Raw genomic sequence first — 27,790 nt, forward strand, 5'->3', positions numbered from 1 at the left:
TTCTTAAGGTGGGCTTGTATTGCTATAAGCTTCCCTCTTAGAACTGCTTTTGCTGCATCCCATAGGTTTTGAGTCGTCGTGTCTCCATGTCATTTTTTCTAGGTATTTTTTTATTTCCTCTTCGATTTCTTTAGTGATCACTTCGTTATTAAGTAGTGTATTGTTTAGCCTCCATGTGTTTGTATTTTTCACAGATCTTTTCCTGTAATTGATATCTAGTCATTTGGTGCCTGTCCCCAGTGGCTAAAGTTGGTTCAGTGGGTTGTGTAGGCTTCCTGGTGGAGGGGAGTAGTGCCTGTGTTCTGGTGGGTGAGGCTGGATCTTGTCTCTCTGGTGGGCAGGTCCACGTCTGGTGGTGTGTTTTGGGGTGTCTGTGGACTTATTATGATTTTAGGCAGCCTCTCTGCTAAATGGATGGGGTTGTGTTTCTCTTTTGCTATTTGTTTGGCATAGGGTCTCCAGCACTGTAGCTTGCTGGTCGTTGAGTGAAGCTGGGTTCTGGTGTTGAGCAGGAGATCTCTGGGAGATTTTCGCCTTTTGATATTATGTGGAGCTGTGTGGTCTCTTGTTGACCAGTGTCCCGAAGTTGGCTCTCCCACCTCAGAGGCACAGCACTAACTCCTGGCTGCAGCACCAAGAGTCTTTCATCCACACGGCTCAGAATAAAAGGGAGAAAAAGTAGAGAGAAAGAATTAGTAGAAGTAGGAAGAAAGAAAGAAAGAAAGAAAGAAAGGTAGGAAGGAAGATAGAAGAAAAGAAGGAAAGAAGGAAAGGAGGAAAGAAAGAAAGGAAGGAGGGAGGGACAGAGGGAGGGACGTACAGTGGGAGGAAGGAAGGAAGGAAGAAAGGAGGGAAGGAAGGAAAAAAGAAAGAATGAAGGAAATAAATTAAAATAAAATAGAGTAAAATATAATAAAGTTATTAAATTGAAAAATAATTATTAAGAAAAAAATTAAAAAAAAAACGGACAGATGGAACCTTAGGACAAATGGTGGAAGCAAATCTATACAGACAAAATCTCATACAGAAGCATACATGTACACACTCACAAAAAGAGGAAATGGGGAAAAAATCATAAATCTTGCTCTCAAAGTTCACCTCCTCAATTTGGGATGATTCGTTGTCTAAAGGAGGGAAGGAAGTAAAGAAAGAAAGAAGATAAAGTAAAATAATATAGAGTTATTAAAATTAATTATTAAGAAAGAAAAAAATTAAAGAAAAAACGAAAACAAAAAACAGACGGATGGAACCCTAGGACAAATGGTGGAAGCAAAGCTATACAGACAAAATCTCACAAAGGGAGGTGTGGATAGTGACCTGTGCTCGAACACAGGCTTCTTGGCGGCGGCAGCAGCAGACTTAGCGTCTCCTGCCCATCTCTGGGGCCGCGCCTTTAGCCGCGGCTCGCTCCCGTCTCTGGAGCTCCTTTAAGCAGCGCTTTTAATCCGCTCTCCTCGCGCACCAGGAAACAAAGAAGGAAGAAAAAGTCTCTTGCCTCTTCGGCAGCTCCAGACCTTTTCCCGGACTCCCTCCCGGCTAGCTGTGGTGCACTAGCCCCCTTCAGGCTGTGTTCATGCTGCCTGCCCCAGTCCTCTCGCTGTGCTCTGACCAAAGCCGAGCCTCAGCTCTCAGCCCCGCCCGCCCCGGCGGGTGAGCAGACAAGCCTCTTGGCAGGTGAGTGCCGGTCGGCACCGATCCTCTGTGCGGGAATCTCTCCGCTTTGCTCTCCGCACCCCTGTTGCTGCGCTCTCCTCTGCGTCTCCGCACCTCCCCACCACCACCACCTGCAGTCTCCGCCCGTGAAGGGGCTTCCTTGTGTGTGGAAACCTTTCCTCCTTCAGCTCCCTCCCACTGGTGCAGTTCCCATCCCTATTCTTTTGTCTTTGTTTTTTCTTTTGCCCTACCCAGGTACGTGGGGAGCTTCTTGCCTTTTGGGAGGTCTGAGGTCTTCTGCCAGCGTTCAGTAGGTGTTCTGTAGGAGTTGTTCCACGTGTAGATGTATTTCTGGTGTATCTGTGGGGAGGAAGGTGATCTCCGCATCTTACTCTTCTGCCATCTTCCCCTCCACCTCGGGAAACTTTCTTATTGTTTTGATTTTTTACTTTTTCTCACTTTGAGATACTGTTTTTTCTTTTCCAGCAAAGGAAATTTTACTTACTATTTATTATTTATTTTTCCAGTTTTATTGAGATGTAATTGACATATAACAATGTAGAAGTTTAAGGTATGCAACATAATGATTTGAGACATATATATAGTGAAATGATTATCACAAAAGTTTAGTTAACATCAAAGATATTGTTTTTCAAGGCATTGATTTATTATGCAGGTAGGTTTGTAACATAGTTATGAAATGTAACAACTGCTGCATTTTGCTGTATGAGAGGAGTCAAAGTAACTACCTAACAAAGAATATCAATGATTATATAGGTACTGAGAAAAGAATTGACAGGTGAAAATAGATACATACATACAATAAAATAAAGCACTCAGGGCTTCCCTGGTGGCTCAGTGGTTGAGAGTCTGCCTGCCGATGTAGGGGACACGGGTTTGTGCCTCGGTTCAGGAAGATCCCACATGCCGTGGAGCGGCTGGGCCCGTGAGCCATGGCCGCTGGGCCTGCGCATCCGGAGCCTGTGCTCCGCAGCGGGAGAGGCCACAACAGTGAGGGGCCCGGGTACTGCAAAAAAATAAATAAAAATAAATAAATAAATAAATAAAGCACTCATTTGAGTGTTGTTAGAAATGTGCAAGAGAATTTCTAGACTTTAATTTGGAACTTGATCTTCCATTTTAGGACCGGAAATTAACCAAAGCTGAGCAGCAAAGGTTCAAGGAAGAAGCAGAGATGTTAAAGGGTCTCCAGCATCCCAATATAGTTCGATTCTATGATTCCTGGGAGTCTATACTAAAAGGAAAGAAATGTATTGTATTAGTGACTGAACTTATGACATCAGGAACCTTAAAGACGTAAGTTGACCCTGAAAGTGCCAATGGAGTTTTATTTGGAAATAATTTTCAGGATTCGCAAAAGTTGTTTGTAAAGTAACACTACTTGATTAAAGAATTTGTAGAATCTGAATCTAGTGACTATGTTTCAGGGCAGGTTAAAAAATTTGGATGTTAATGAAGTTTGTTAGAAAATACAATGTTGAGAAATTAATATTTGTGGGATATCATAGAATTTTAGAATTAGAAATCATTATAGAGATAATATAATGCCATTTTGTAGAAGATGATGAAAGGCTGGGGACGTGGCCAGATTCACATATCTAGTGAGCAGTACCATGTAATTATAGTCTATTGTTTTGCTTCTGAATACAGTATTTCATTTGATGGTATAACCACTTATTTGTGATTGTTAAATGTGCGATGTACTTTTTCTGTTTCCTAGCATCTTTGCACTAAAATTTTACATAGTTAAACCCTCGGATGACTCTATTTAAGCAGTTATTAGGAAGTAGAGAGGACTTTGTTTTTAAAATTTTGATGCCATTCCACAAAAGGTCACTCTGATTGGAATGATTCTTGTTTTGAATTAAAAATGCTAAACTTAGTAGGATGTCTTCTCTAAGAATGAGGCTTTAGATTTAATAATTTTTTTGTCATAACAGACAATAGAAGATAACTCAGTGATGGCAATCATAATATATATAGTGTCAGCTAGCTTACGTAATTTACCCTAATGTGCTCATACAGTAAGCTAGGTATGTTTGTTTACATGTGGTTTTTGTTTCTTTGTGTAGGTACTTAAAACGATTTAAAGTCATGAAACCAAAGGTCTTAAGGAGCTGGTGCAGGCAAATTTTAAAGGGGTTGCAGTTCTTGCACACTAGGACTCCTCCTATTATTCACCGGGATCTGAAGTGTGACAATATTTTCATCACGGGACCCACTGGATCTGTGAAGATTGGTGATCTAGGACTAGCCACCTTAATGCGCACATCATTTGCTAAAAGTGTCATTGGTGATTAACATTTTATAGTTTGTTGGTTGCGTAAAGACAGATCTTTTAAATTGTATATGTCTAGAACGGGGATCAGCAAACCACAGCCTATGGGCCAAATTTGGCTTCACTGCCTATTTTTGTAAATAAAGTTTTGTTGGAACACAGCCACACCCACTTATTTACTCGTCTATGGTTGCTTTTTCACTACAGTGTCAGAGTTAATTAGTTGTGGTAGAGCCCATGTGGACTACAAAGCCTGAAATATTTATTTTTGGCCCTTTACAGAGAAATTTGCTGGCCCCTGGTCTAGAATGTGAATTTGCTTTGAAATATCTATTATATATTGACTGATTTTAGAGACATCCCAGTGTATTTCTTTTGTGATGTATTTAATATTATTGAAAGCTTCTGAGGACTTAAGAAGTAGGATTTACTACTTCAGAAAAATTTAAATAACTAAAAACAAGGATAGAAATAAAAACAGATTTTGGTAATCATTACCTAATTTTGAACATTGCAAATTGTACTTCATCAATATGGAAAGTTAAAGAAATTAAGTTAAGGAATTATATGTGTATATATATGTATATTATAGGTATATATATATATATATATATATATATGCGCTTTTAACACTACGATGAATCTGTGGACGTCTATGCTTTTGGAATGTGTATGCTAGAAATGGCTACTTCGGAGTACCCTTATTCTGAGTGCCAGAATGCAGCTCAAATATACCGTAAAGTAACTAGTGTAGGTATAACTTTATTCTTTTTACTTCACAAATTGCCACATTTCATGGTAAAGTAAACTTAGAAGTTGACTTAGTCAAACATAATTTTGGTGTAAAGCAACTGTATTCCAATAAAAATTAATTTTAAAAAACCTAATTTGGGGGCTTCCCTGGTGGCTCAGTGGTTAAGAATCTGCCTGCCAATGCAGGGGACACGGGTTCAATCCCTGGCCCGGGAAGATCTCACATGCCACGGAGCAACTAAGCTCGTGCACCACAACTACTGAGCCTGCGCTCTAGAGCCTGCATGCCGCAACTACTGAAGCCCGTGTGCCTAGAGCCTATGCTCCGCAACAAGAGAAGCCACTGCAATGAGAAGCCCGCGCACCGCAATGAAGAGTAGCCCCCGCTCACTGCAACTAGAGAAAGCCCACGCACAGCAACGAAGACCCAGCACAACCAAAAATAAAAACAGAAAAACCAAATTAAAACAAACAAACAAAAAACCTAATTTTGGTTTAGTTCTGTATAACAGTGCTAAATTTAACATAATTTTAATGAAACAAGATTTAGATTTATGCTATATACCTATACTCAAATGGGGTCATATAAAATGCTCTGTATTAGTATCTTTGGGGAAAATGTACAGATATATCATCTATATCCATTTGTTTGTAAAGAATTTTTAGGTATTTATTAGATGGATCTTATTTTCCAAAGCTACATAATAAAGATTGACTAAATGGTTTTGAAGATTTCTTCTGGTTCTAGAAGCCTGATTATGAAGTGGCATTCAATGGATACAGTATTTGGTTCCCTGCTATGAGTAATTTTTTGCATTAGAAATTACAAGGAATGCAAAGATGAGTAAGAAGTGTTTGCTACCTACAAAGAGCTTACATTTTTAGTAGAGCAGTAATATAAACTCACAAATAACTATAAAAATAAGAGAATAGGAGTATAGTAAGGGAGGTAGAAGCAAAGTGTTAAGATTGTTGAAAATAGGTCCTTTCATATCCAGTTGGGTGGCTCAAGGTAGGCCACAAAAGAGATTGTTAGAGTGTTTCAGGTAACATACTAATAGGTACCATTTTTAAATACATAATATATGCCACATGCTTTTATCTTTGTATTCCTACAAGATGGCACTGTCTTCAGTTTAGAAATGATGAGACTGAGAATCAGAGGTTGTGACCTGCCCAAGTTCACACAGCTACTAGTAATGGTGGATTTTGACCTCAAGTCTGACTTCAGAGGTTTGTTTAGGGAGACAATAAGAAATCCAGAATTCTATATGACAAATGAACTAGTTTCTCCAACAAATCAATTTCCTGAAAGAAAAAAGGGGAAGGGATTGTTACAGAATACAAGAGACTTAAAGTAGTGATGAGCTGGTAAATGTTTAACAACTGATTCTCTGAAAAAGAAAAAGCACTGATTTCTAGCATTTGCTAATTTCCTTGGTGTAAGTGCTCCCACCATGACTGATTTCAGGTCACCAATGTGACCTCACTTGAATGCAGGGTTAAGAAAGGGTGCAGAGTGGCACTCATATAGTATTTCCACCATACGGATACAAAAGATGTAAACAACTGCAAGAGCATAAATAATAGTAAAATGTAGTAAAACAATCAAGGAATTGTGTTTTCAGTTATTTATTACCTTGGCTCTTAATATAATTTATTTAATCGTAAGTTTATATAATTTAAATTTTATAAATGGATGTCTTTAATAATCAGCTTGCACAATTCCTGAAAATGTAATAGTTGGCCCTTGTGAGCTGGCATGAGCCGGTTCCATTGCACCATACATGTAATGTATGGACCTTGTTTGGCTCCTGATTTGAACAGACCAACTTGTAAGAACACCTCATTTAGACAATTTGGAAAATTTGAGTATGGATTGGGTTTTAGATGATATTAAGCAATTATTGATAATTATTTTAGGTGGGATGATGACATGATATCTGTTAGAGATAGAAACTGGAGACTTTATGGGTGAAATGACATGGTGCCTAGTACTTGCTTTAAAATATTCCAGGATAAAAGTGGTGTGGGAGTAGATAGCTGAAACGAGGTTAAGCAATGATGCTTGTTGTTGAAACTGGTGATGATTACATGGGACTTCTACTGTTGAGTATGTTTGAAAATTTCTATAATAAACAGCTGAGAAAAAGAAATGGGACTAGAATGCCCTTTTAGTTTGGGCCCATATATTGTACGACCACAAATAGAAGAGTCTGTACTTGATTTTTTAAGTTGCAGCTCCCCAATTATTTTCACCTAGGAGCAGAGAAAGGCAGTAATTATCCAGGGCTGGGGAATGGGTAAGAGATCAGTGGAAAGGTCAAAGAGGGCTTTTTCTATAAGTAGAATAAAAAATTCCATTTTTTGTATGGTGATTTTATTCTTTTATATTCAGGTCACAAAAATGCCATATCACAATTCAGATTTCCATCTCTACTAAAGCTTCTTGAATTTGAGGCCCAAATTAACTCCTAATCTCACCAGATTTATCTAGGATATGGTACTTGGCTTTCTGATTCTGTATTCTGTGAGGTAGTGTGAAGACCCAGAACTAGATCTTAGATTGCCTCATTCCATGATAATTTTTCTATTATACCTTTCTGCTTATAGCTTAATTTTGAATTTTCTATTAAATGATGGCAATGTTCTTGTATTATTTTTTAAATCTAAAACCCATAAATTAAGGGTAACAGAATGTAAAATAAGTACATTTAGGCAGCTAACAGTTATTATAAGAACGTTTTGAATTATCTGGACCTCATTAATTTGATATTGAATTCCTAGAACCTGATAATTAGCTTGAGGTTCTCTCAATATTTTGGTATTGTTTAAGGATAAACATAATATAGATTTCTCAAAAGTTTATATATATATAACAATATATATATTTTATATATATATTTACTGATTGCTCATTGTGTCTAGCCATTCTAGAAGACTTTGAAATATTGATTTGAAATGTTTGCAATAGAGAAGCCCTTATGTGGAATTTCTAAAAGTGTTTTTTAATAACTGACTTTTCTGATTTCAAAAAAATACTTGTTTATTATATTTTACTAATTGGGGTTATACTGTATGTACATTTTGGGATCCTGTTTTTTTCCTACTTAATGTTGCAGCATGAGAATTCTCCACATTATTAATTACTATGAGAACATGTTTAGTTTCCATGTATTAGCATATGCATATATATGTATATCACATAATTTATGTAATATTACCTGTTATTAGAGATTTAGATCATTTACAATTTTTCACTGTTATTTGTAGAGCTATGACAAAATCCTTGTCAAAAAGTTGTTAAACGTATACTGTGTGTATATATCTCATTTAAAATTTGAATATGGTTTAGTGGTAAAAAATCATTATTTTAGTAATGATGTTGGCTTCGGCTTTCAGTTGCTTGATTTGTGACTAGAAACCGGTTTTCTTCTTCCAGGGTATAAAACCAGCCAGTTTCAATAAAGTCACTGATCCTGAAGTGAAAGAAATCATCGAGGGATGTATTCGTCAAAATAAATCTGAAAGGTGGGTGCATATGTAGTGAAATGACATGACTGATGGATGAATTTTTCTCTTATCTTGAGCTGGGTCTTCTTCTGATCTTTGAATCATGCTGGGTATGACTTTTCAGTGGAATCCAAACCATACTGACTAGAGTGAAGTGTATCAGTGCATCTTGTTTGCCATTTTAAACTGATACCATGTGCTGAATTTTCCTTGAACCGAAATTTGGGTTGTGTTTGTCTGTGTGTGTTGTGACAAGATCACCTTCAGCCATCAGTTTAACAGTCAGTGGGCCCCCCTCCCAGGTTAACTTGCTTCTAACAGTTGGTAGATAGTAGAGAGTTTCCTGCATTGTCACCTTCACATAAGTACTTAAATGGTTTTTTATGATAGTTTAAGAAAAAATTTAACCATCAATTCACCAGATGTTTTTTATTTGTCCAGAATGTCCTGTGTCATGATAATGGTAATGCTGATAGGGCTATTTTTGTTCAAGAAATAGTATTCTAGATTTATTTGTATCACAATTTCTATTTTTCTTATGGACAATTCCTTTTAGTTTTAGCTTTTCCCTTTAATTTGAGCTTTGGACAGTTACTGACTCAAATTGCTCGGTTAGTATTTTGATTTTTACCTCCTTATTGATTATGATTAATAAGGTGATAGATCCTTTATAGAAATTATTTCCACCAGCATTTCACTGACTGTCTCTCATTTTTATTAGTTATCTATCTAAGTTTAGTGTTGCATATCTGAAAATATAAAAAGTCACTAAGATAAAACCTGTTTAATTATAGCTTTATTACACAACATTCTTGGTGTTTGTGCCAACAGGCTATATCTATATATCTCTATATTTTAATTATGGTAAAATATAAATAACCTAAGAGTCACCATTTTAATCATTTTAAAATGTACAATTCAGTGACATTATGCACATTCACATTGTTGTACAACCATCACCACTATTTCCAGAACTTTCTCATCATCCCAAACAGAAACTCTGTGCCCATTAAACAGTAACTCCCCACTCCCTTTCCCCTCAACCCCTGCCGACCTCTATTCTACTTTGTCTCTACTTCTATGTAGGTACCTCATATAAGTAGAATCATAAAATATTTTTCCTTTTGCATCTGGCTTATTTCACATAGCATAGTGTTTAAACGTTGATCCATGTTATAGCATGTATCAGAATTCCTTTGTTTTTACGGTTGAATACTATTCCTTTGTGTGCGTGTGTGTGTGTGTGTGTGTGTGTGTGTGTGTACACACACACACACACACACACCACATTTTGTTTATCCATTCATCTGTTAATGGACACTTTGGTTATTTCTGCCTCTTGGCTATTGTGAATAATGCGGCATGAACATTGGTGAACAAGTATCTTCTTGAGTCTGCTTTTAATTCTTTTTGGTATATACCTAGGAGTAGAATTACTGAATCATACGGTAATAATATATTTAATTTTTTGAAGAACCACTATATTTTTTCCATAGAGGCTGCATCATTTTGCATTCCTTCCAGCAATGTGTGATGGTTCCAATTTCTCAGTGTCCTCCCTAACACTTATTTTCCATTTTTTGTTAATAGACATCCTAATGGGTATAAAGTGGTATCTTATTGTGGTTTTGATTTGCATTTCCCTAAGGACTAATAACGTTGAGTATCTTTCCATGTGCTTATTGGCCATTTGTATATCTTCTTTGGAGAAATGTCTATTCAAGTCCTTTGCCTTTTTAAAAAATTGAGTTGTTTATTTTGTTGTTGTTGTTTTTGAGTTGTAGTAATTTAGGCATGCTTATTTTAAAGCTATGCTAAAACTACTGTGTTGAAGTAGCCATTTTAGTTTGGTTTCTGATTGTTGTTTTTACAGCATTTTAATTATGATCTATTACCAAAGAACACTGGAATATTCAAAAGGATTTATGGCACATTAGTGTTTTGGAAAGAGCACAGGCTTCCACAGCAGAATAAGATTCAAATCTGGACTCACACTTAGCCAGTGTGATCTTGAGAAACTTACTTTAGCTGTTCCTCAAAATAGGTATTATTTTGATAGTTAAAAAGATAATTGGGCTTCCCTGGTGGTGCAGTGGTTGGGAGTCCACCTGCCGATGCAGGGGACACGGGTTTGTGCCCCGGTCCGGGAAGATCCCACATGCCGTGGAGCGGCTGGGCCCGTGAGCCATGGCCACTGAGCCTGTGCGTCCGGAGCCTGTGCTCCACAACGGGAGAGGCCACAACAGTGAGAGGCCCGCGTACCACAAAAAAAAAAAAAAAGTTAATGAATGCATATAAAATACCTAACAGAGTAATAAGTATTTAATGAATGATACTGTCTGCTGCTATTGCAGTGGTTATTCCTTAGTAAAAATATCTAGGCAAAACTTTCATTTAGAAGCAGAGTGCTTAACTTGGTTGTACCTTCTTAAACACATCTCACCTTAGCCTTAAGACTAATTAGTCTGAGCAAGCTTGTTTTTTATAAAACTGTCTTAGTTAAGTGTTTGTCTCTTGATCACTAAAAATGTAGAAGGTTGAAAATCCTCAACTTACAGGATACCGTGCTGTCAATATGCTTTGTCTGTTTTAAATAGTGCAGGAGGGGCTTTCTACATACAAACTATGGAATACGTCAGTTATAGCTCTCACTGGCCTGTAATATAGATAGATATTATTTATCTATTTTAGAAGTTGGTCAAAGAAAAGGAAATTAACTCTCCCAGCTTATAAAAGAATCTTTTGAACCTCTGTGCTTGTTTCTCTTCAGAGATGGTTAATCCCTAATATTAGACTAGAGTTGTATCCATTATATGTATACTTTGGCCTAGGATACTGGACTTAAATACTTTAAGAAAACTGTGTGACTTTGCTGAACTGAATTAGCTTCACCCATGGCGTTCCCTAAAGAGTGAAGTACACTGACTAGATTATTGTTAATAGAGTTAATGACTTCTATTTATAACATTTGTAAAAGTGTTTGAATTCCTAATTTACTTTAGAGTTTATATACCTTGAAGAGTTTTTAGTTTCCTTTGCCAACAATCTGTTGTGTGAGTTTTAGTAACTTAAGCCAGTGGCTTAGGGAAGATACTCAGTCCATCTGACGTTTACTGCAGCACTTCTCTAATTATCTCTAGGCATACCTTTAGGTATGTTAAACTTCAGTATCTAGATATGTTACTGTTAATAATCCTTAATTAAGATCACTACAAATGCATGTTAGTTGGGATTTCTTTGCATCCTTGGTAATAATAAATTGGATATAAGATTTGGTTTTTATAAAAAGGCAGATTAATGATTTAATTAATAGAAAATTTTAAATCAGGTTGTTACTTTGACACAATTTTTACTAATTAAGTGCTCTATACCTTCTTTATGATTGGAAGATTTGATAACAGATTTGTATTTTGTTTATTAGGTTGTCTGTCAGGGACCTACTAAACCACGCATTTTTTGCTGAAGATACAGGGCTAAGAGTGGAGTTAGCGGAGGAAGATGATTGCTCAAATTCATCTCTGGCTTTAAGGCTCTGGGTTGAAGACCCTAAAAAATTGAAAGGCAAGCATAAAGACAATGAAGCTATTGAATTCAGTTTCAATTTAGAAACAGATACACCTGAGGAAGTAGCGTATGAAATGGTAAGTGAATCCTACCACTGGCTTCCCCTCCCCTTATAGTATCAGGGTTGATTCCTTTCTCCTTCTGATTGCTTTCTTTCCTCTCATTTTCTTTATTTAAATTGTAATTTTATTGTGAAATATATCTCTACAACAGAGTATATTAAATTTGTATGTACAGTATAAAGAATAGTAAAACTCTACTTCTGTTAAGAAATAGAACACTACTGGAACTTTAGAAGCTACCTGTGTGCCCCTCCCCCACTTGCGTTCCTCTCCCTCATTACCACAGGTAATATCTACCCTGACTTTTGTGTTACTCATTCCTTTGCTTTTCATTATAGTTTACCTAAATAATATATATTATTTTGTTTTGAAAACCAGAGTGGCAAACACACACCTAGCTGGTTACTGAAGTTACTGTTAGGTGAAGATGCCCAGGAGGGGATAAGCTGAACAGTCTCTCGGTCATAGTCTGGCTTCAGCTTCCCTAAGAGTTTATGAGAGCCGAGTCTAGGGAGGTCATCAGGGTGAGGTCACATGTGAGTCCAGGGAGACACACATGGCTCACCACAGTTAGGGCACCAGAGGGCTGTTGTGCAGACCAGAAAAATTAGTTGTCTGGTAACAATATGCTTTGATGGGGAGTGGGCCCCTCTGACTTCTCATCTCCCCATGACCCGCTCCCCCCGCAAGAGTAGAAGACAACAGATAACTTCTGTTGGGTGGAATGTATGTGCATGCCCGATCCAGGCTGTGCAGTACTTGGAGGGAGGGTGTGCATGAGCTTCAGCAGCATGTGGTCAAATTAGCAAAGTCCAGATACTTTGAGCCAGGCTCACCTGGGCATTCTGTCCTCAGGTTTAAAAGGAGTATGGGGGCTTCCCTGGTAGCACAGTGGTTAAGAATCCACCTGCCAATGCAGGGGACACGGGTTTGAGCCCTGGTCCGGGAAGATTCCACATGCCGCAGGGCAACTAAGCCCGTGTGCCACCACTACTGAGCCTGCGCTCTAGACCCCGCGAGCCACAACTACTGAAGCTCATGTGCCTAGAGTCTATGCTCTGCAACAAGAGAAGCCACTGCAATGAGAAGCCCATGCACTGCAACAAAGACCCAACACAACCAAAAATAAATTAATTAAAATAAATAAATAAAAGGAGTATGGGACATTGACAGTGGGTATCTTGGAGATGATAGCCTTTAACATGCCTATCTTTCTAGTCACATGGTTCTAATCTAGAATGATTGTCTTGGACATCTGCTACATAACTATCATACTGGTCTTTCTTTTTACTATCATTCTAGACTTCTCTGCCTCTCTCCTGTATTGGAATTCATGTGTCCTAAATCCCATGTCTTTCTCTTTCTTTGCTTACCTTTTGTTTTAGTGGCTCACTTCCTCTGCCAACTTCTTAAGAAAGGGTATATGGGAGGTAAATTCTTTGAGACTTGCATGTATTAAAAACATCTTTATTCTGTCTTCATATTTGGCTGGCTAAGTCATTTTAGGTTGGCAGTTAAAAAAATTTAAAGTCATTGCTCCATGATTTTCTAGCTTTCAGTATTGATATTGAGAAATACAAAGATGTTCTGTTTTCTGGATCTTTTGCATGTGATCCATTTTTTCCTCTCTGGAAGCTTGTAATATCTTCTCTTTCTTCTCAGGATTATAAATTTTCACAGTGTGTCTTGGTTGGGGTCTGTTTTCATCCACTGTGTTGGATACTCAGTGGACTCATATCCTTTAGTTTCTGGGAAATTTCTTAAAAGTATTTTATTGTTGAGTTCTTTCCCTTTGTTTTCTCTTTCTAGAACTGCTGTTATTTGGATGTTTGGCCTCTTGGACTGTTTCTCCAATGTTCTTTTCTATCTTTTTGTCTTTTTATTCTCCTTTCTGGAAGACATTGTCAACTTTATTTTCTAACTCTTCCATTGAGTTTTTCATTTCTACTATCTTGTTTTTAATTTCAAGAGTTCCTTTTCATTTTTTTTTTTTTTTGGTCTGTTCCTTTTTTAGAGTAAACGTCTTGTTCTTTGTTTTGTGGATGCGATATTATGGCACCTCTCTGTAATTTTAGTGAAGAGAGTGTTTTTGACACTTTTTTTCTCCCTGCATAGTATCTTTTCTCCAAGTTGCTGGGGTTTTTTGTTGGTTTTGTGCTCCATCTTCTTGTTAGAGGCTTTTCTCATATTTCTGGTTATTCTTGGCTGGCTGCTCATGATCAATAGTAGGAGACTATTAGTTTTCTATTGCTGTATAGCAAGTTATCACAGATTTAGTGGGCTAAAACAACACCCTTTTGTTATTTCAGTTCCGTGGGTCAGAAGTCCTGGTAGGCTTTACTGGATTCTCTGCTTAGAGTCTCACAGGCTGAAATCAAGGTTTGGTGGCCTGGACTCTTAGCTGGAGGCTCTGGGAGAGAATCTGCTTTTGGGCTCAACCAGGTTGTTGACAGAGTTTAGTTCCATGCAGTTGTAAGACTAAGGTCTTCATTTCCTTTCTGGCTGTTAGCTGGGGGTCACTCTCAGCTCCTAGAGACTGTTCTTCAGTCCTTTCACATGCCCCCACTCCATCTTCAAAGTCAGGAATGGCAAGTTTAATCCTTCACTAGCTGGTAAAAGGCTCACCCAGATCTTTCTGTCTTAAGGTCAATTGTGTATAGCTCAATAATGGGAGTGCTATCTCATCATATTCACAGGTTTGAGGATTAGGATGGGACATCTTTGAGGGGCCATGATTTTGCCTATGACAGGGACTAACAAGCTGATTGGATGGTATGATTGCTTATGTCAGACGTGTTAACCTTTACTCTCAAGTATTTAGGTGGGCCAATAATTGGGGAATCTTTGACATAAATAGTTGTGGGTCTTTCTTCTTGGATTGGCCAGATTCTCCAGAGAAGCATCTTTCAATATCCTGCCTGGAGGGTAAGGATCTGGTTACTGATATTTTGGTAGCCAAGTGGGGAAGAGGGCTGGGGGTTTCTGTGTATGGCGTTCAGCATGCATATGGTCATTTAATCTTCTTGTTTTTGTTATGGTAGCCATACCCTCAACTGTGCCTGGTGTTCCCTAGTCCAGATATGATCCTCTTTTACCCTCTCCAGAGAACAAAATTACAGACTTCTCAGGTAGGGAAGAAGCAATCACCCAAAGGTGTGGACTGGAGGGTGGAGCACAGGGACCTAATACCTAACTACTTCTCAAAACCCTTTCACTTAGTCTTCCTTATTTTAGTCATTTCTTTTGACTTTACCCAGTTCTGTAAGTACCTGGTACTGCCAGTTCCTGTGTGTTACGAGTATTATTCAGTATAAATGGGAATGATTTTCAGCTTTCCCTGGTTCACTTTTTCAGGTCCACTAGGTCAGTTATTATCTGTTTGTTTTCCACATCCCCAAATGTCCAAAACATTGTCTGTTGTTGTTGTTGCCTTTATTCTTTCTATTCTTGTGAGTTTATGACTTAAAAATCCATTTACTCTGGGAGTGTTTTTTGAACTTTGGGAGGGAGTGAAATTAAATATATGGATTCCATCTAACATTTTAATCATTTTTCAACTACGATGAAATGTCCCCGAGTCTGCAGACCCCCATGATATGCTTTAAAAAACAGATTGTAGGACTGAGTATAATATGCCATGGCACCTCCTCAAGTCATTATCTCTGTTACTCAGCCCTGTTCCTTTCAGACAATAAGTCATTAACTTCTGTCACTCTTCTAACACCTAGTAAGATATAGCACTTTGCCATAAGCATACTTCCTCTGCCTAGAGTGTTGATCTCTGAACTTCATCTACCTCTCCCTCAATAGCCTGCAAGTTCCTTGTTTTGTTTTAATCCAGGTCAGACTTTACCTTCCTCTGTGATGCTTTCTCTGCTTTCACCAGAGAGGCTTGTGCTCCTTTAGGGCTTTTGCAGCAGCTCATTTCTACCTTTTATTTCACTTTATGTTTTTTAAAAATTTTTATTTACTTTATTTATTTATTTTTGGCTGTGTTGGGTCTTCGTTGCCGTGCATGGGCTTTCTCTAGTTGCGGCCAGCGGGGGCTACTCTTCGTTGCGGTGCGTGGGCTTCTCATTGCGGTGGCTTCTCTTGTTGCAGAGCACGGGCTCTAGGTGCTCAGGCTTCAGTAGCTGTGGTACGTGGGCTCAGTAGTTGTGGCTCATGGGCTCTAGAGTGCAGGCTCAGTAGTTGTGGTGCACGGACTTAGTTGCTCCGCGGCATGTGGGATCTTCCCGGACCAGGGCTCAAACCCATGTCCCCTGCCTTGGCAGGCAGATTCTTAACCACTGCGCCACCAGGGAAGCCCCTTATGTTGTTTTTATCCTTCTCTCACCACCAGCTTGTGTGTGCATATGGGACAAAGGACCAGCTTAGGCACTTATATGTCTCCAGAGCCCAATACTGGGCACATTGTAGACACTTACTGTTGTTGAATGAGGAAACCTTTTTAATGTTTCACAAAACTTAATGGCAGTCATAAATTACCTGTAATAAGACTGCATGTACTGAAATACCAAGCTATTTGTTTGTTTTTGTTTAAAGCCAGAATTATTTCAACAATGCTTGGTAATAGTGTTGCTTTTCTTACTAAAGGCTCTGGCATTTATGCATGTCTGATTAAGAAAGAACATAGAAACAAATTAACTGTTATTTCATAGCATTTGGAATTTGGGGGCAGAAAATAACTCTGCTAGTAAAAAGTAAAAGTGAAAATCTTAAAGATGTGGTTTGCTTGTTATGTTTTGTTTGTAGGTCAAGTCAGGATTCTTCCATGAAAGTGATTCCAAAGCTGTTGCTAAGTCCATTAGAGACCGGGTGGCCCTGATAAAGAAGACAAGGGAGAAGAAGCCAGCTGGCTGTTTGGAAGAACGCAGAGACTCCCAGTGCAAGTCTGTGGGGAATATACTCCCTCAGCCCCAAAATACAGCTTTGCCCCCTCCTCCTGCTCAGCACAGCGGGGCTGAATGTGAAGAAACTGAAGTTGATCAACATGTGCGACAACAGCTTCTGCAAAGAAAACCACAATGGCATTGCTCCTCTGTTACAAGTAACACAGTTATAATTTATAAAAGGAAATGTGTAATTGTATTCCCTTATCTTTAAATAGTACTTTTGTGTGTTTCAAAGCATTTTGTTATCTATCATTTCATTAATCCTTTTACAAAATCCCTGAAATAGGCAAGGCAGATAGTTTCCTTATTTTAAAATTAAGAAACTGTTCTGTTAAGTGACTTGTCCAAGGTACCAGTTGAATAAGGATTATAATCTTTTTACCATTTTTAAGGGTCTCATGGTAAATCCTTTAGTAAAGAAGATATGCAACTAAAGATAGAATTTATTCTTCAAGAGGGAATTTTCTAGACTTTAAGAACTTTTGTATTTTAGACCCAAGTATAAAACTAACACAGTTTCTCTAATATTTCTGCTGTAATGCATTCTCTTCTCTAGAAGGACACAGTATTTTCGTAGTAATATCCAGTTGTACCATAAAGGCAGTATTATTTTCTAGCCAGATTCTAGGAGAATGAGAATATGCTACCTAGATTTTACTGAAATCCTAATGGCAAACAAAGATTAGTTAGGATATGCATGAAATGGCCAGCAAATCGAGTTGACTTTTATGTGATTCTTTGTTTGTAGTTTTGCTTTACTAAGAATATTTTAGTTATACCACAGTATCAACATGGAGAGTTTACATGATGGTTTTTTATTAATTCTGCAGTGTACATATTTTATTTGAAGCTGTTTAAGGTTGTCAGAGTAAAAAAGAAAAAAATTAAAGAAACACTTACCATTTCCTGTGCTATTTGGACCTTGTGTTTCAAGTTTTTCCCTTCTACCTATCACTTGTTTTCTTTGCCATAGGTGACAGTTTGTCTGAGGCAGGAGCTGGATCAGTTATACATTCAGAAACTTCAAATCAGCCCAGTATAGCCTACTCCTCAGACCAGATGATGGGCTCTCAAATGGTTTCTAACAACCCACAGCCTGAAATAAATGTTCCAGGGAAAATTTATCCATCCCAGCAGCTAGTGGGACATTACCAGCAGATTTCAGGGGTGAGGTGAAGTGTTAAATATATTTTAAATATATAATCAGTATATTTACTGTAAATGGGAGAGTTTATCTTTAATTTTTTTTTTAACAGTTGCAGAAGCAGCCAAAGCTGACTCAGCCCCAAATTTTGCCTTTGCTTCAAGGTCAGTCCACTGTTCTGCCTGTACATGTCCTTGGACCTCCGCTTGTCTCACAACTCCAGTTTTTGCCATTAAGTGTCCCAAAGGTCTCACAGGTAAAGGTAAGATACATTTTAGAGTCTCCGTATTCAGTTAAACTTATTTAACACTGCCTAGGTTTTCTGACAGGCAAAGGCTCTCTTTCATAAATTCATCCTAGTTTATATAAAAGTCACTGAAAGCAAAAAGTTGTTTATACTTTCCTTCACTTAAGACATTCTTCTTGAGGATGTGTCTAACATTGTGTAACTAGAATCTTGAGACACTGCTTGTATAATTGGAAGAGAAACTGAGAACTCCATATACGGATAAAAAAGTTTATTTAGGGGACTTCCCTGGTGGTGCAGTGGTTAAGAATCCACCTGCCAGGGCTTCCTTGGTGGCACAGTGGTTAAGAATCCTCCTGCCAATGCAGGGAACACAGGTTCGAGCCCTGGTCCAGGAAGATCCCACATGCCGTGGAGCAGCTAAGCCCATGCACCACAACTACTGAGCCTGTGCTCTAGAGCCCGCGAGCCACAACTACTGAGCCTGTGCACCACAGCTACTGAAGCCCATGCACCTGGAGCCTGTGCTTCACAACAAGAGAAGCCACTGCACTGAGAAGCCTGTATACCGCAACGAAGAGTAGCCCCCGCTTGCCGCAGCTAGAGAAAAGCCTGCACGCAACAACAAAGACCCAATGCAGCCAAAGATAAAGTAAATTTTAAAAAAAAGAAAAAAAATAATCGCCTGCCAATGCAGGAGACACGGGTTAGAGCCCTGGTCCAGGAAGATCCCACATGCTGCGGAGCATCTAAGCCCATGCGCCACAACTACTGAGCCTGTGCTCTAGAGCCCACGCACCCGTGCACCTAGAGCCCGTGCTCTGCAACAAGAGAAGCCACTGCAATGAGAAGCCCGTGCATTGCAACGAAGAGTAGCCCCCACTCACCGCAACTAGAGAAAAGCCCGCGCGCAGCAACAAAGACCCAACACAGCCAAACATAAATAAATAAATTAAAAAAAATTATTTAGGACTCAGATCCCTTTTTATGGTTTGTTTTTTGTATTGGACTTTTCCAGCCTGGTTTGAATGTAGAGGGATGTCTTTGGTAGTTAAGTAGAAATAGTATTTCATAGACTCTTATAATTTTAAGCACTTTCATCTAAATTCTTGACTCTTTTGGTTCACATTTATTTCTGTAGGAGAAATAAGTGTTTTTGTCATTTAGACTCTCAAAGTCAATGGTACTCATTTCTGACAACGAGTACACAGTCTTTGTGAGAGTTCATATATCAAGACTATATCCTGGTTTCCTAGGTTATGGACTCTGGATACATGGTTGGGCTTTTCTCTGTTATCCCATTTTCTTTCCTCAACCCTACCATCCCCTGTGTGTCTCTTCTCTCTTTGGGAATGAGTTGGTCTGAGCTCCTAGGCATTTTCTGTATGTGATTTAGTTAGCAGCTGGTGATCTGTTGCTTTTAAGAGATTGGTATATAGTCATAGTTCATCAACAAACTTTTAATGACTATCATCTCTGGGGATATACAATGAGATAAAATATGGTCCTTGCCCTGAAGAACTCACAGACTTGTAGGGGAAAACATACATGTACTTGACAAATGCCAGATGCATTTAAAATCTGCTGGGGGTATATTTAATCTGATATGGTTGACAGTGCATGGTGTTTGGCTAGTATTTGTAGCTTATACGGTATATGTTCATACTTGAGCTTATGTTGTGGTTGGATTTATCTCTTTTTAAGACTATAATGCGAAGTGTGTTGGATGGATGCTTAAATTAACTTAGGTTCAACCACGTAAATATACAGGTATGTGTATTTTGAAATGTGTTTCCAAAATTTTTAAAAGAAGTTTAAAAACTTTATGAAAGTGTTATTTACCTATTTAAAATAAAGCCTATAAAGTTATAAAGAAGACAGTGAAAATCACCTACTATCTCTCCAGCTAGAAATAAATTATTGTTACATTTGGTGGTAGAGACTCTAGATTTGTCTTTTTTTTCTATGTATACATATATAACTTTGTTTATACATACATATGTATATCACATACATACTATTTTATAGCCTGCCTTTTTCACCTAATATATAGAATCCACATAAGCAAGCACTTTAACCAGTGGGGGTCTTTTTATGAATGTGGTGGTTCAAGTTCTAGGAATTATTACAGCCAGCCTATATGTATTCAGCCAACTCACTCCTCTCCTCTTGAGAGAGCTTCTCTGTTCCCTTTAACTATGATATTGAAATCCTTTTGAACTTCCACTGTCTGGTATGTGAAGGTGTCAGATTCAATTACTCTGAATTTCTGCCAGGGTTTGAATGAGTTATGTGGCAAGTGCAATAAATGAGAAGCCATGAGCAATATGTTGCCTGGGGACTGGTCTCAGTCCCTTAGTGTATTCAATTAGCATTTACTCATGGTATTAGGATTTTTATAGGACTAATGCTATACCCAGCACCTTTTTGATAACCTTCTGAAATTCTTTTTTAATTTATTTTTGGCTGCTTTGGGTCTTCATTGCTGTGCACGGGCTTTCGCTAGTTGTGGTGAACGGGGGCTACTCTTTGTTATTGTGCATGGGCTTCTCAATAAGGTGGCTTCTCTTGTTGTGGAGCATGGGCTCCAGGCATGTGGGCTTCAGTAGTTGTGGCGCGTGGGCTCTAGAGCACAGGCTCAGTAGTTGTGGCACACGGGCTTAGTTGCTCCACGGCATGTGGGATCTTCCCGGACCAGGGATTGAACCCGTGTCCCCTGCATTGGCAGGTGGATTCTTAATCACTGCACCACCAGGGAAGTCCCTGAAATTTTTACAACATAGCATTATTTTATCTATCATTCTGTCTGGGACCATTAAAATGAGCATGGTATATGCATTTATTTTATTTTTTAATAAAAAAATTTTTTTTTGGCCTCACTGTGCAGCTTGCAGGATCTTAGTTCCCCAACCTGGGATTGAACCTGGGCCCCTGGCAGCGAGAGCACCAAGCCCTAACCAGTGGACGCCAGGGAATTCCCATGGTATATGCATTTATAATTTGAATTTTCCTTGCACCAGCATTAGGAACTATAGCTGACCTTTGGAGCAGATGGACAAATTTCAGCTCAACCTATGACTTTAGACTTGTCAGTTACTGGAGTTCCACAACCAGTCTTCTCTGTAGTTTCTCCTCAGATATTGCTTGCTTCACAAATGACTTCCCAGGATCCAACAGTTGGTCTTCAGCTTGAGCCTGACCCTAGAAATGGGAATCAGGCATTAACCAAATTACCAAATGCCAATCAAATTCCTAGTTTCTTGTCAGTTAATCACCCTCAAGCTTTGTTGAATCATTCTTTTGCCCAACGTGTGAGCAGTGCACAGAATGCTTCTGGTACAGCTCAGCTCCCTTCTAATTCCATTGGGGGGCATTCGGGAGCCCATCACCCTTCTCACAAAAGATGCATTCAGTATGCCAGCCATACTCAGTGATACATCAGGAGTCTATAATTCCCAGTTCTTCAGTGCCACAAAGCCAGACTGTGCGTTTGAAGAAACCTTGTTTCCAAGCCTCTATTCAGCAGTAGCCATTGATGTTACAACCTAAGATTATGGCATCACCACAGAAAAATGTTCAGCAGGATTGTACTATGAAAATCTGAAACTCATGTAAGTCAGCAGCAGTCAGAGGGTAGTACTGAAAGTGTGATTCAGTCCCTGGAACAGCCATTTTATTCTGTTCAACACACTTATTCAGGACCACCTGCAGAACTGCCATCTTTCCCATTGAAGGCTCCTGAGTAGCTGCCCTTTGTGATACTTCCCCAGGAATAAGCTTCTTACCCATCACAGCCACTTACCCAATGAAGGCTCCAACACAGACTGTTTATTCACTGCCAGCCCCAGAGCATCCTCTTTACACTATACAGCCACTGCTATCACAGCCAACCTATTCTATACATGCTTCTTCTTATCCAGTCCCACCTGTGGCACAGCCCTCTTATTTGGTCCCGGCCTAGGGGCAGCCTGTTTATACAGTGCAATCTCTGGTTCGGTCACCTTTTCCAGACCAGCCAGGATGTATAATCCAAGCAGCTTACCCTGTGCAACATGTGGAACAGCCTGCTTACCAGGCACTTGAGTATGTCCCTTATTCAGGACACACTGTTTATATCCAGACAACTGAACAGGCAGCCTTCATAACCCAGCAAGTATACACCGTAAACCCTTCTGATAGCAGGCAAGTACATATTACAAACTCAGCAGATCAGGGCTTATACTTAGTACCACTTTATGTAGCACAGACTTCTGAGCAACAAGCCTATTTAACACAACCCCAAGGTTCTTCAGCCTTGGAACAAAAGACATAAGACATTTAACATTATTTATCATTAACCTTAGATACACAAACACATTCTATTGAGCCTTTATTTAATGTGCAGAATTCAGCATTTCTATCCTAAGCAGATGTCAGTTTTGGGTACCAGCAGCTAAAAGCCCAGTCAGCATTACATCTCAGATGGCTGTGGAAGGACAGCTTCAACACCCTGCACAAATGTCCTTCATTCAGCAGGCCTCCTCAGAGGCCCAGATCCAGCCCCCACACTTCTCTGCACAGCTCTCCCAATCACATGTAACACCAAGCCAGGTTTCTCACTCAGCTTTCATTCATCATCAGCAGATGACTCATTCATCTCATACATAAGCACAGGAAACCCATCAGTTGTCTACTCAAGAAGGTCCCATAAATCAACAGCAGTCTTTATATAGCCAACATGCTGCTTTCCAGCAGCAGGTACCTCATTCACAGGCAACTAACCACATTCAGCCATTACAGGTATTCCAAAGGCCATTACAAACATGGTCCAGATTACACCTCCTTTGCAAGAACAGTTGCAACTAGCGGCAATGGAACAATACGTAATACAGCCTTTAGAGCAGCCTCAAGTGCTTCAGGCATTAGACAGCAGTCAAACCTTTCCCCTGCAATGAAACCTAGCACAGCACCAGCCAGCATGCATTCAGCAGCAGTCTTCTGTCCAGCCACAGTGGCAGTCATCTTCTAGCTTAGCGCTTGTTTGTGGGTCATCAGAAACACAATGACAACACCAGACCCTCATCCAAGCTCTGGGATAGCCCTTACAAATCAGCCATCTTCTGTTCATCTGTCGCCACTTAGTATTCCAGTACAGGCTTCTACTGCCTCTCAGAGCATTTCTGTATTACAGACACAGCAGTATTTGCAAGGCCAAGAAATTCCAAAGGTAAATCCTCCTGGGGGGAAAATATAGATGACTGTGAATTTTCTGTAATGTTCAAGGGTCAAGGAGATAGTGAGCTGTAGTAGAAATGGCACCAGACTGGAAGTCACAGTCCTTGTTCCTGCCTTTTTTCCTTACTCACTGGGTAGCTTTGATTCGAGTCTTTTTGGAGTTTCCTCATCTGTAAAGTGAAGGGGTAGACTAGATGATGCTAACAAAAAATATTTGAGCACCTACTTGGGATATATCAGTGAATAAAAGACAAAAATCCCTTCTGTCATTGAGTTTTGTTGCCTAATGTGGGTAGACTGTCACTAACCATAATAGTATAAAAAAGTAAATTATATAATACAGTACAGGGAGATTGGGGGAAATGTGGAGCAGGGTAAGGAGGAAAGTGGGTTGCAATTCTAAATAAGGTGGAGATCAGGGTAGGCCTCATTGAGAAGGTTGACAATTGAGCACACACTTGAAGGAGATGAGAGAGTCTATAGCACACATTTCAGGTAGAGGGAATAACCAGTGCAAGGGCTTTGAGGGAGGAGTGGGTCTGGGATGTTCAAAGAACAGCAAGAAGGCCTGTTAGTCCTAGTATGTTACAAGCCTATGGCTATCTTATTGTTCTACATTTATAATAAAGCATTTGCCTTTATGAGATGATAAGAGTGAACACTATTGAGTGATTCTTAGGTGCTAAATACTATTCTAATGGCTTTATGTGCACTATCCTCACAACAAACCTATGAATAGTAGCTGTCATTAGGGGTAACTGAGGTTCAGAGAGGTTAAATAACTTTCCCAGTGTCATACGGGAGGGCCAGGATTTGAACCCAGACTACCTGGCTGCAGAGGTTGTGCCCTTAATCATTATACACCATTCGTCCTCTTTGTAAGATAGCTATCCTCCCTGCCAAAATTTGAGAAAAAGAGCATGATGACTTCAGTGAGATATAATTAACTCAGGGGATTGATTGAATTAATTAAAGGAAGGAACTGAGAATCCAGTTTATTTTTTTTCTCTTCTGTTCTGCTTCAGGTATCTCTAAAGACTCTGAATTTATTGAGTTTGGCTAATAAAATGTATGAGGTCCTTAGATAATAGGTGTGCTATGTGGGAAGAGTATTTTAGTGGTGATATTACTATTCCAAACAGCTATGATCTCAAGTATTGTGTTTTATAAAATTCCCTCTTCATCAAGGGCATAAATTATAATGAATTCTGATGTGTGCACTCTGACTTCTAACAGGAATGATCAAGGATTAATAAAGATCTTTAGAGTTGAAGTTTCTTCAGACAAAGCATGCTATTGGGGATTTATTTCTTTAGAATAAATTTCTTAACAAGGTATTTCAGAATGGAATGTTCATTTCTGTGGGCAAGTGTTGTATACTTTCCTTTCCTAATTAAAAAAATTTCCCCCAACATTTTTTATGGCTGAGTAATATTCCATTGTATATCTATACCACATTTTCTTTTATTATTATTGTTTATTTTTTAACATCTTTATTGGAGTATAATTGCTTTACAATGGTGTGTTAGTTTCTGCTTTATAACAAAGTGAATCAGCTATACATATACACATAACCACATATCTCCTCCCTCTTGCGTCTCCCTCCAACCCTCCCTATCCCACCCCTCTAGGTGGTCACAAAGCACCGAGCTGATCTCCCTGTGCTACGCAGCTGCTTCCCACTAGCTATCTATTTTACATTTGGTAGTGTATATATGTCCATGCCACTCTCTCACTTCATCCCAGCTTACCCTTCCCACTACCCGTGTCCTCAAGTCCATTCTCTACATTGGCATCTTTATTCCTGTCGTGCCCCTAGGTTCTTCAGAACCATTTTTTTTCTTTTAGATTCCATATATATGTGTTAGCATACGGTATTTGTTTTTCTCTTTCTGACTTACTTCACTCTGTATGACAGACTCTAGGTCCATCCACCTCACTACAAGTAACTCAATTTCGTTTCTTTTTATGGCTGAGTAATATTCCATTGTATATATGTGCCACATCTTCTTTATCCATTCATCTGTTGATGAACACTTAGGTTGCTTCCATGTCCTGGCTATTGTAAATAGAGCTGCAGTGAACATTGTAGTACATGACTCTTTCTGAATTATGGTTTTCTCAGGGCATATGCCCAGTAGTTTCCCCCAACATTTTATTAAGAAAAATTTCAAAGTTACAGAAAAGTCGATAAAAAATAAGTGAACACCCATATACCTACCAACTAGATTCTGCAGTTAACTTCTGCTGTATTTGCTCTATCACATATCTATCTACCCCTTTATCCATTTATTAGTCCATCTTATTTTTCTGGTCATTTCAAAATTAAAGTTGCTGATATTAGTACACTTCATCCATTAACACTTAAGCATGCATATCGTTGACTAGAATTCAGTATTTGTTTATATTTTTTTTAGTTTAAATTTATGTTCTGTAAAATGCACAGATCATAATTCAGTGAGTTTTGACAAATGCTTACACCTGTGTAACCCAAACCATTATCAAAATATAAAACAGATGTTGGCAAAGGTCTATATAGTAACTATTTTAGGCTTTGTGGGCTATGTAGTCTCTGTTGCATTTACTCAACTCTGCTATTGCATGCATGAAAACAGCCATAGACAATATGTAAAATATTTGGCATGGCTGTGTTCCAATACAACTTTATTCACAAAAATGGTTGGTGCACCAGATTTGGCCCGTAGGCTCTAGCTTGCCCACATAATAAAGAATATTGCCATTACTACAGAAAGTTCCTTCATGCCCCTTCCCAATCAGTGCCCCCCCACCCCACCAGAGTTGACCACTGTTGATTTTTTTTCACCATAGATTAATTTATCCTGCTCTATGTTTTTTTAATTTTTATTTATTTGTTTCTTTTTGGCTGCATGCTGTACAGCTTGTGGGATCTTAGTTCCCCAACCAGGGATTGAACCCAGGCCCTTGGCAGTGAAAGCTTGGAGTCCTAACCACTGGACAACCAGGGATAAACATAGAGAAAGAGAGAGAGAGAGAGCAACCACTAAGTAAACTTACAGCCCAATATACTCAAAACAGTATACATAAAACAAGAAGGAATCTTAAAAAATTTGCAAGTAACCCACAGGAAGGCAAGAAAAGAGAAACAGAGGAAAGACAACCATACGGAAAAAGCAAATACTAAAATGGCAGACTTGGGACTTCCCTGGTGGTCCAGTAGTTATGAATCCGCCTTCCAATGCAGGGGACACAGGTTCGATCCCTGGTCAGGGAACTAAGATCCCACATGTGGCAGGGCAACTAGAGGGCCCACGCACCCAGGAGCTGGCACACCACAACTAGAGAAGCCTTCACACCACAGCAAAAGATCCTGTGTGCTGCAACTAAGACCCAACACAACCAAAAATAAAATAAATAAATATTTTTAAAAAATAAAATGGCAGACTTAAGTCCTAAGACTTAAGTGCTATGCTGCTGCTTCCCACCAGCCAACTATTTTATGTTTGGTAGTATATATATGTTGTCTTGATCATATTTAAATCTTCTATTTTAGTAGGCACTTGCCCTGTTAAGTTTAGCCTGTAGATTCTATCCTACTTTGGCGGGCTGTATGTAGTTCCAATGATAATTTAGTTTTCTGAACTCTTGTAATGCTATTCTGGTCTGCTTGGTCTTCTGGCTCTGTTCGAGCTCTTGCTGGGTTTCCATCAGTGCTACCTGCAGGAGTGGAAGGTGCTTCTTTGGGCTACCAAGTGTTAGATTTGGGGAGTGGAGGATACTGGACCCATAGGACAGAGAGCATTTTCCCTGGCCTCTTTCCTGGCCATCTGATGCTGGTACCCTTAATACTCGATTTCTGCCAGTGCCACTGGGGTATGGAAGTACTTACCTGGCCACTGTTTACTGCTGAGTAAAAGGTCAGGAGTTGTGGGGTCTGCATGGCTCTCTGCCATTGGGTAGAGGGCTGAGACATAATGCCCTCAGTTGCCTTCTGCCATTGGGTGAAGGGTCAGGAGACTCATGGCCTGGATCTTTTTCTGTTGCGTGGTGAAGCACCAGGAGCTTCTTGGATCTTGAAGCCTCTATACTACCAGTCACCTTCCTCTGTCTCTTCAGTCTTGTAAGAATGTGGGTTTTCTTCTGAGTTTTAGCTGCTATGGGGCTTGCCCCCAGATGAAAAGCCATAAAAATAGCAAACTCATCTACTATCCTTCCTTTCTTCCAAGTGTTGCCTTCCTACCAGTTTCTACCTGCTTTTGATTGCTGTCTTATGCTTTCAGGCAGTTGTTTTTTTACATTTGTCCAGCACTTTTTGTTGATATCTCTGTGTGTGGGGTTTGGTCTTATGGGACCATTACCAGAAGTATAACCTCTCTTTCCTAATATTTTGTCACTGCAAAATATCACCTCTCACTTAATTGAGGTAACCACTATATGCCCATCCGTAAACCTCTAAGAGTTGATGAC

The 27,790-nt window shown here is 39.2% G+C and overlaps 1 protein-coding gene across 1 annotated transcript in view; it reads left to right on the forward strand.

Moving 5' to 3' along the window:
* The window catches only part of WNK3 (WNK lysine deficient protein kinase 3), a 110,732-nt gene that overhangs the window by 23,160 nt on the left and 59,782 nt on the right, over positions 1 to 27,790 (forward strand). The window contains 8 exon segments of the mRNA XM_024767190.1: positions 2,798 to 2,970; positions 3,747 to 3,967; positions 4,545 to 4,702; positions 8,148 to 8,236; positions 11,640 to 11,859; positions 16,600 to 16,894; positions 17,713 to 17,906; positions 17,996 to 18,145. Of these exon segments, the coding sequence (XP_024622958.1) occupies positions 2,798 to 2,970; positions 3,747 to 3,967; positions 4,545 to 4,702; positions 8,148 to 8,236; positions 11,640 to 11,859; positions 16,600 to 16,894; positions 17,713 to 17,906; positions 17,996 to 18,145 (1,500 nt within the window).

The sequence above is a fragment of the Neophocaena asiaeorientalis genome, unplaced genomic scaffold (assembly GCF_003031525.2).
Source record: "Neophocaena asiaeorientalis asiaeorientalis breed wild unplaced genomic scaffold, Neophocaena_asiaeorientalis_V1.1 scaffold313, whole genome shotgun sequence".
NCBI classification, from domain to species: domain Eukaryota; kingdom Metazoa; phylum Chordata; class Mammalia; order Artiodactyla; family Phocoenidae; genus Neophocaena; species Neophocaena asiaeorientalis.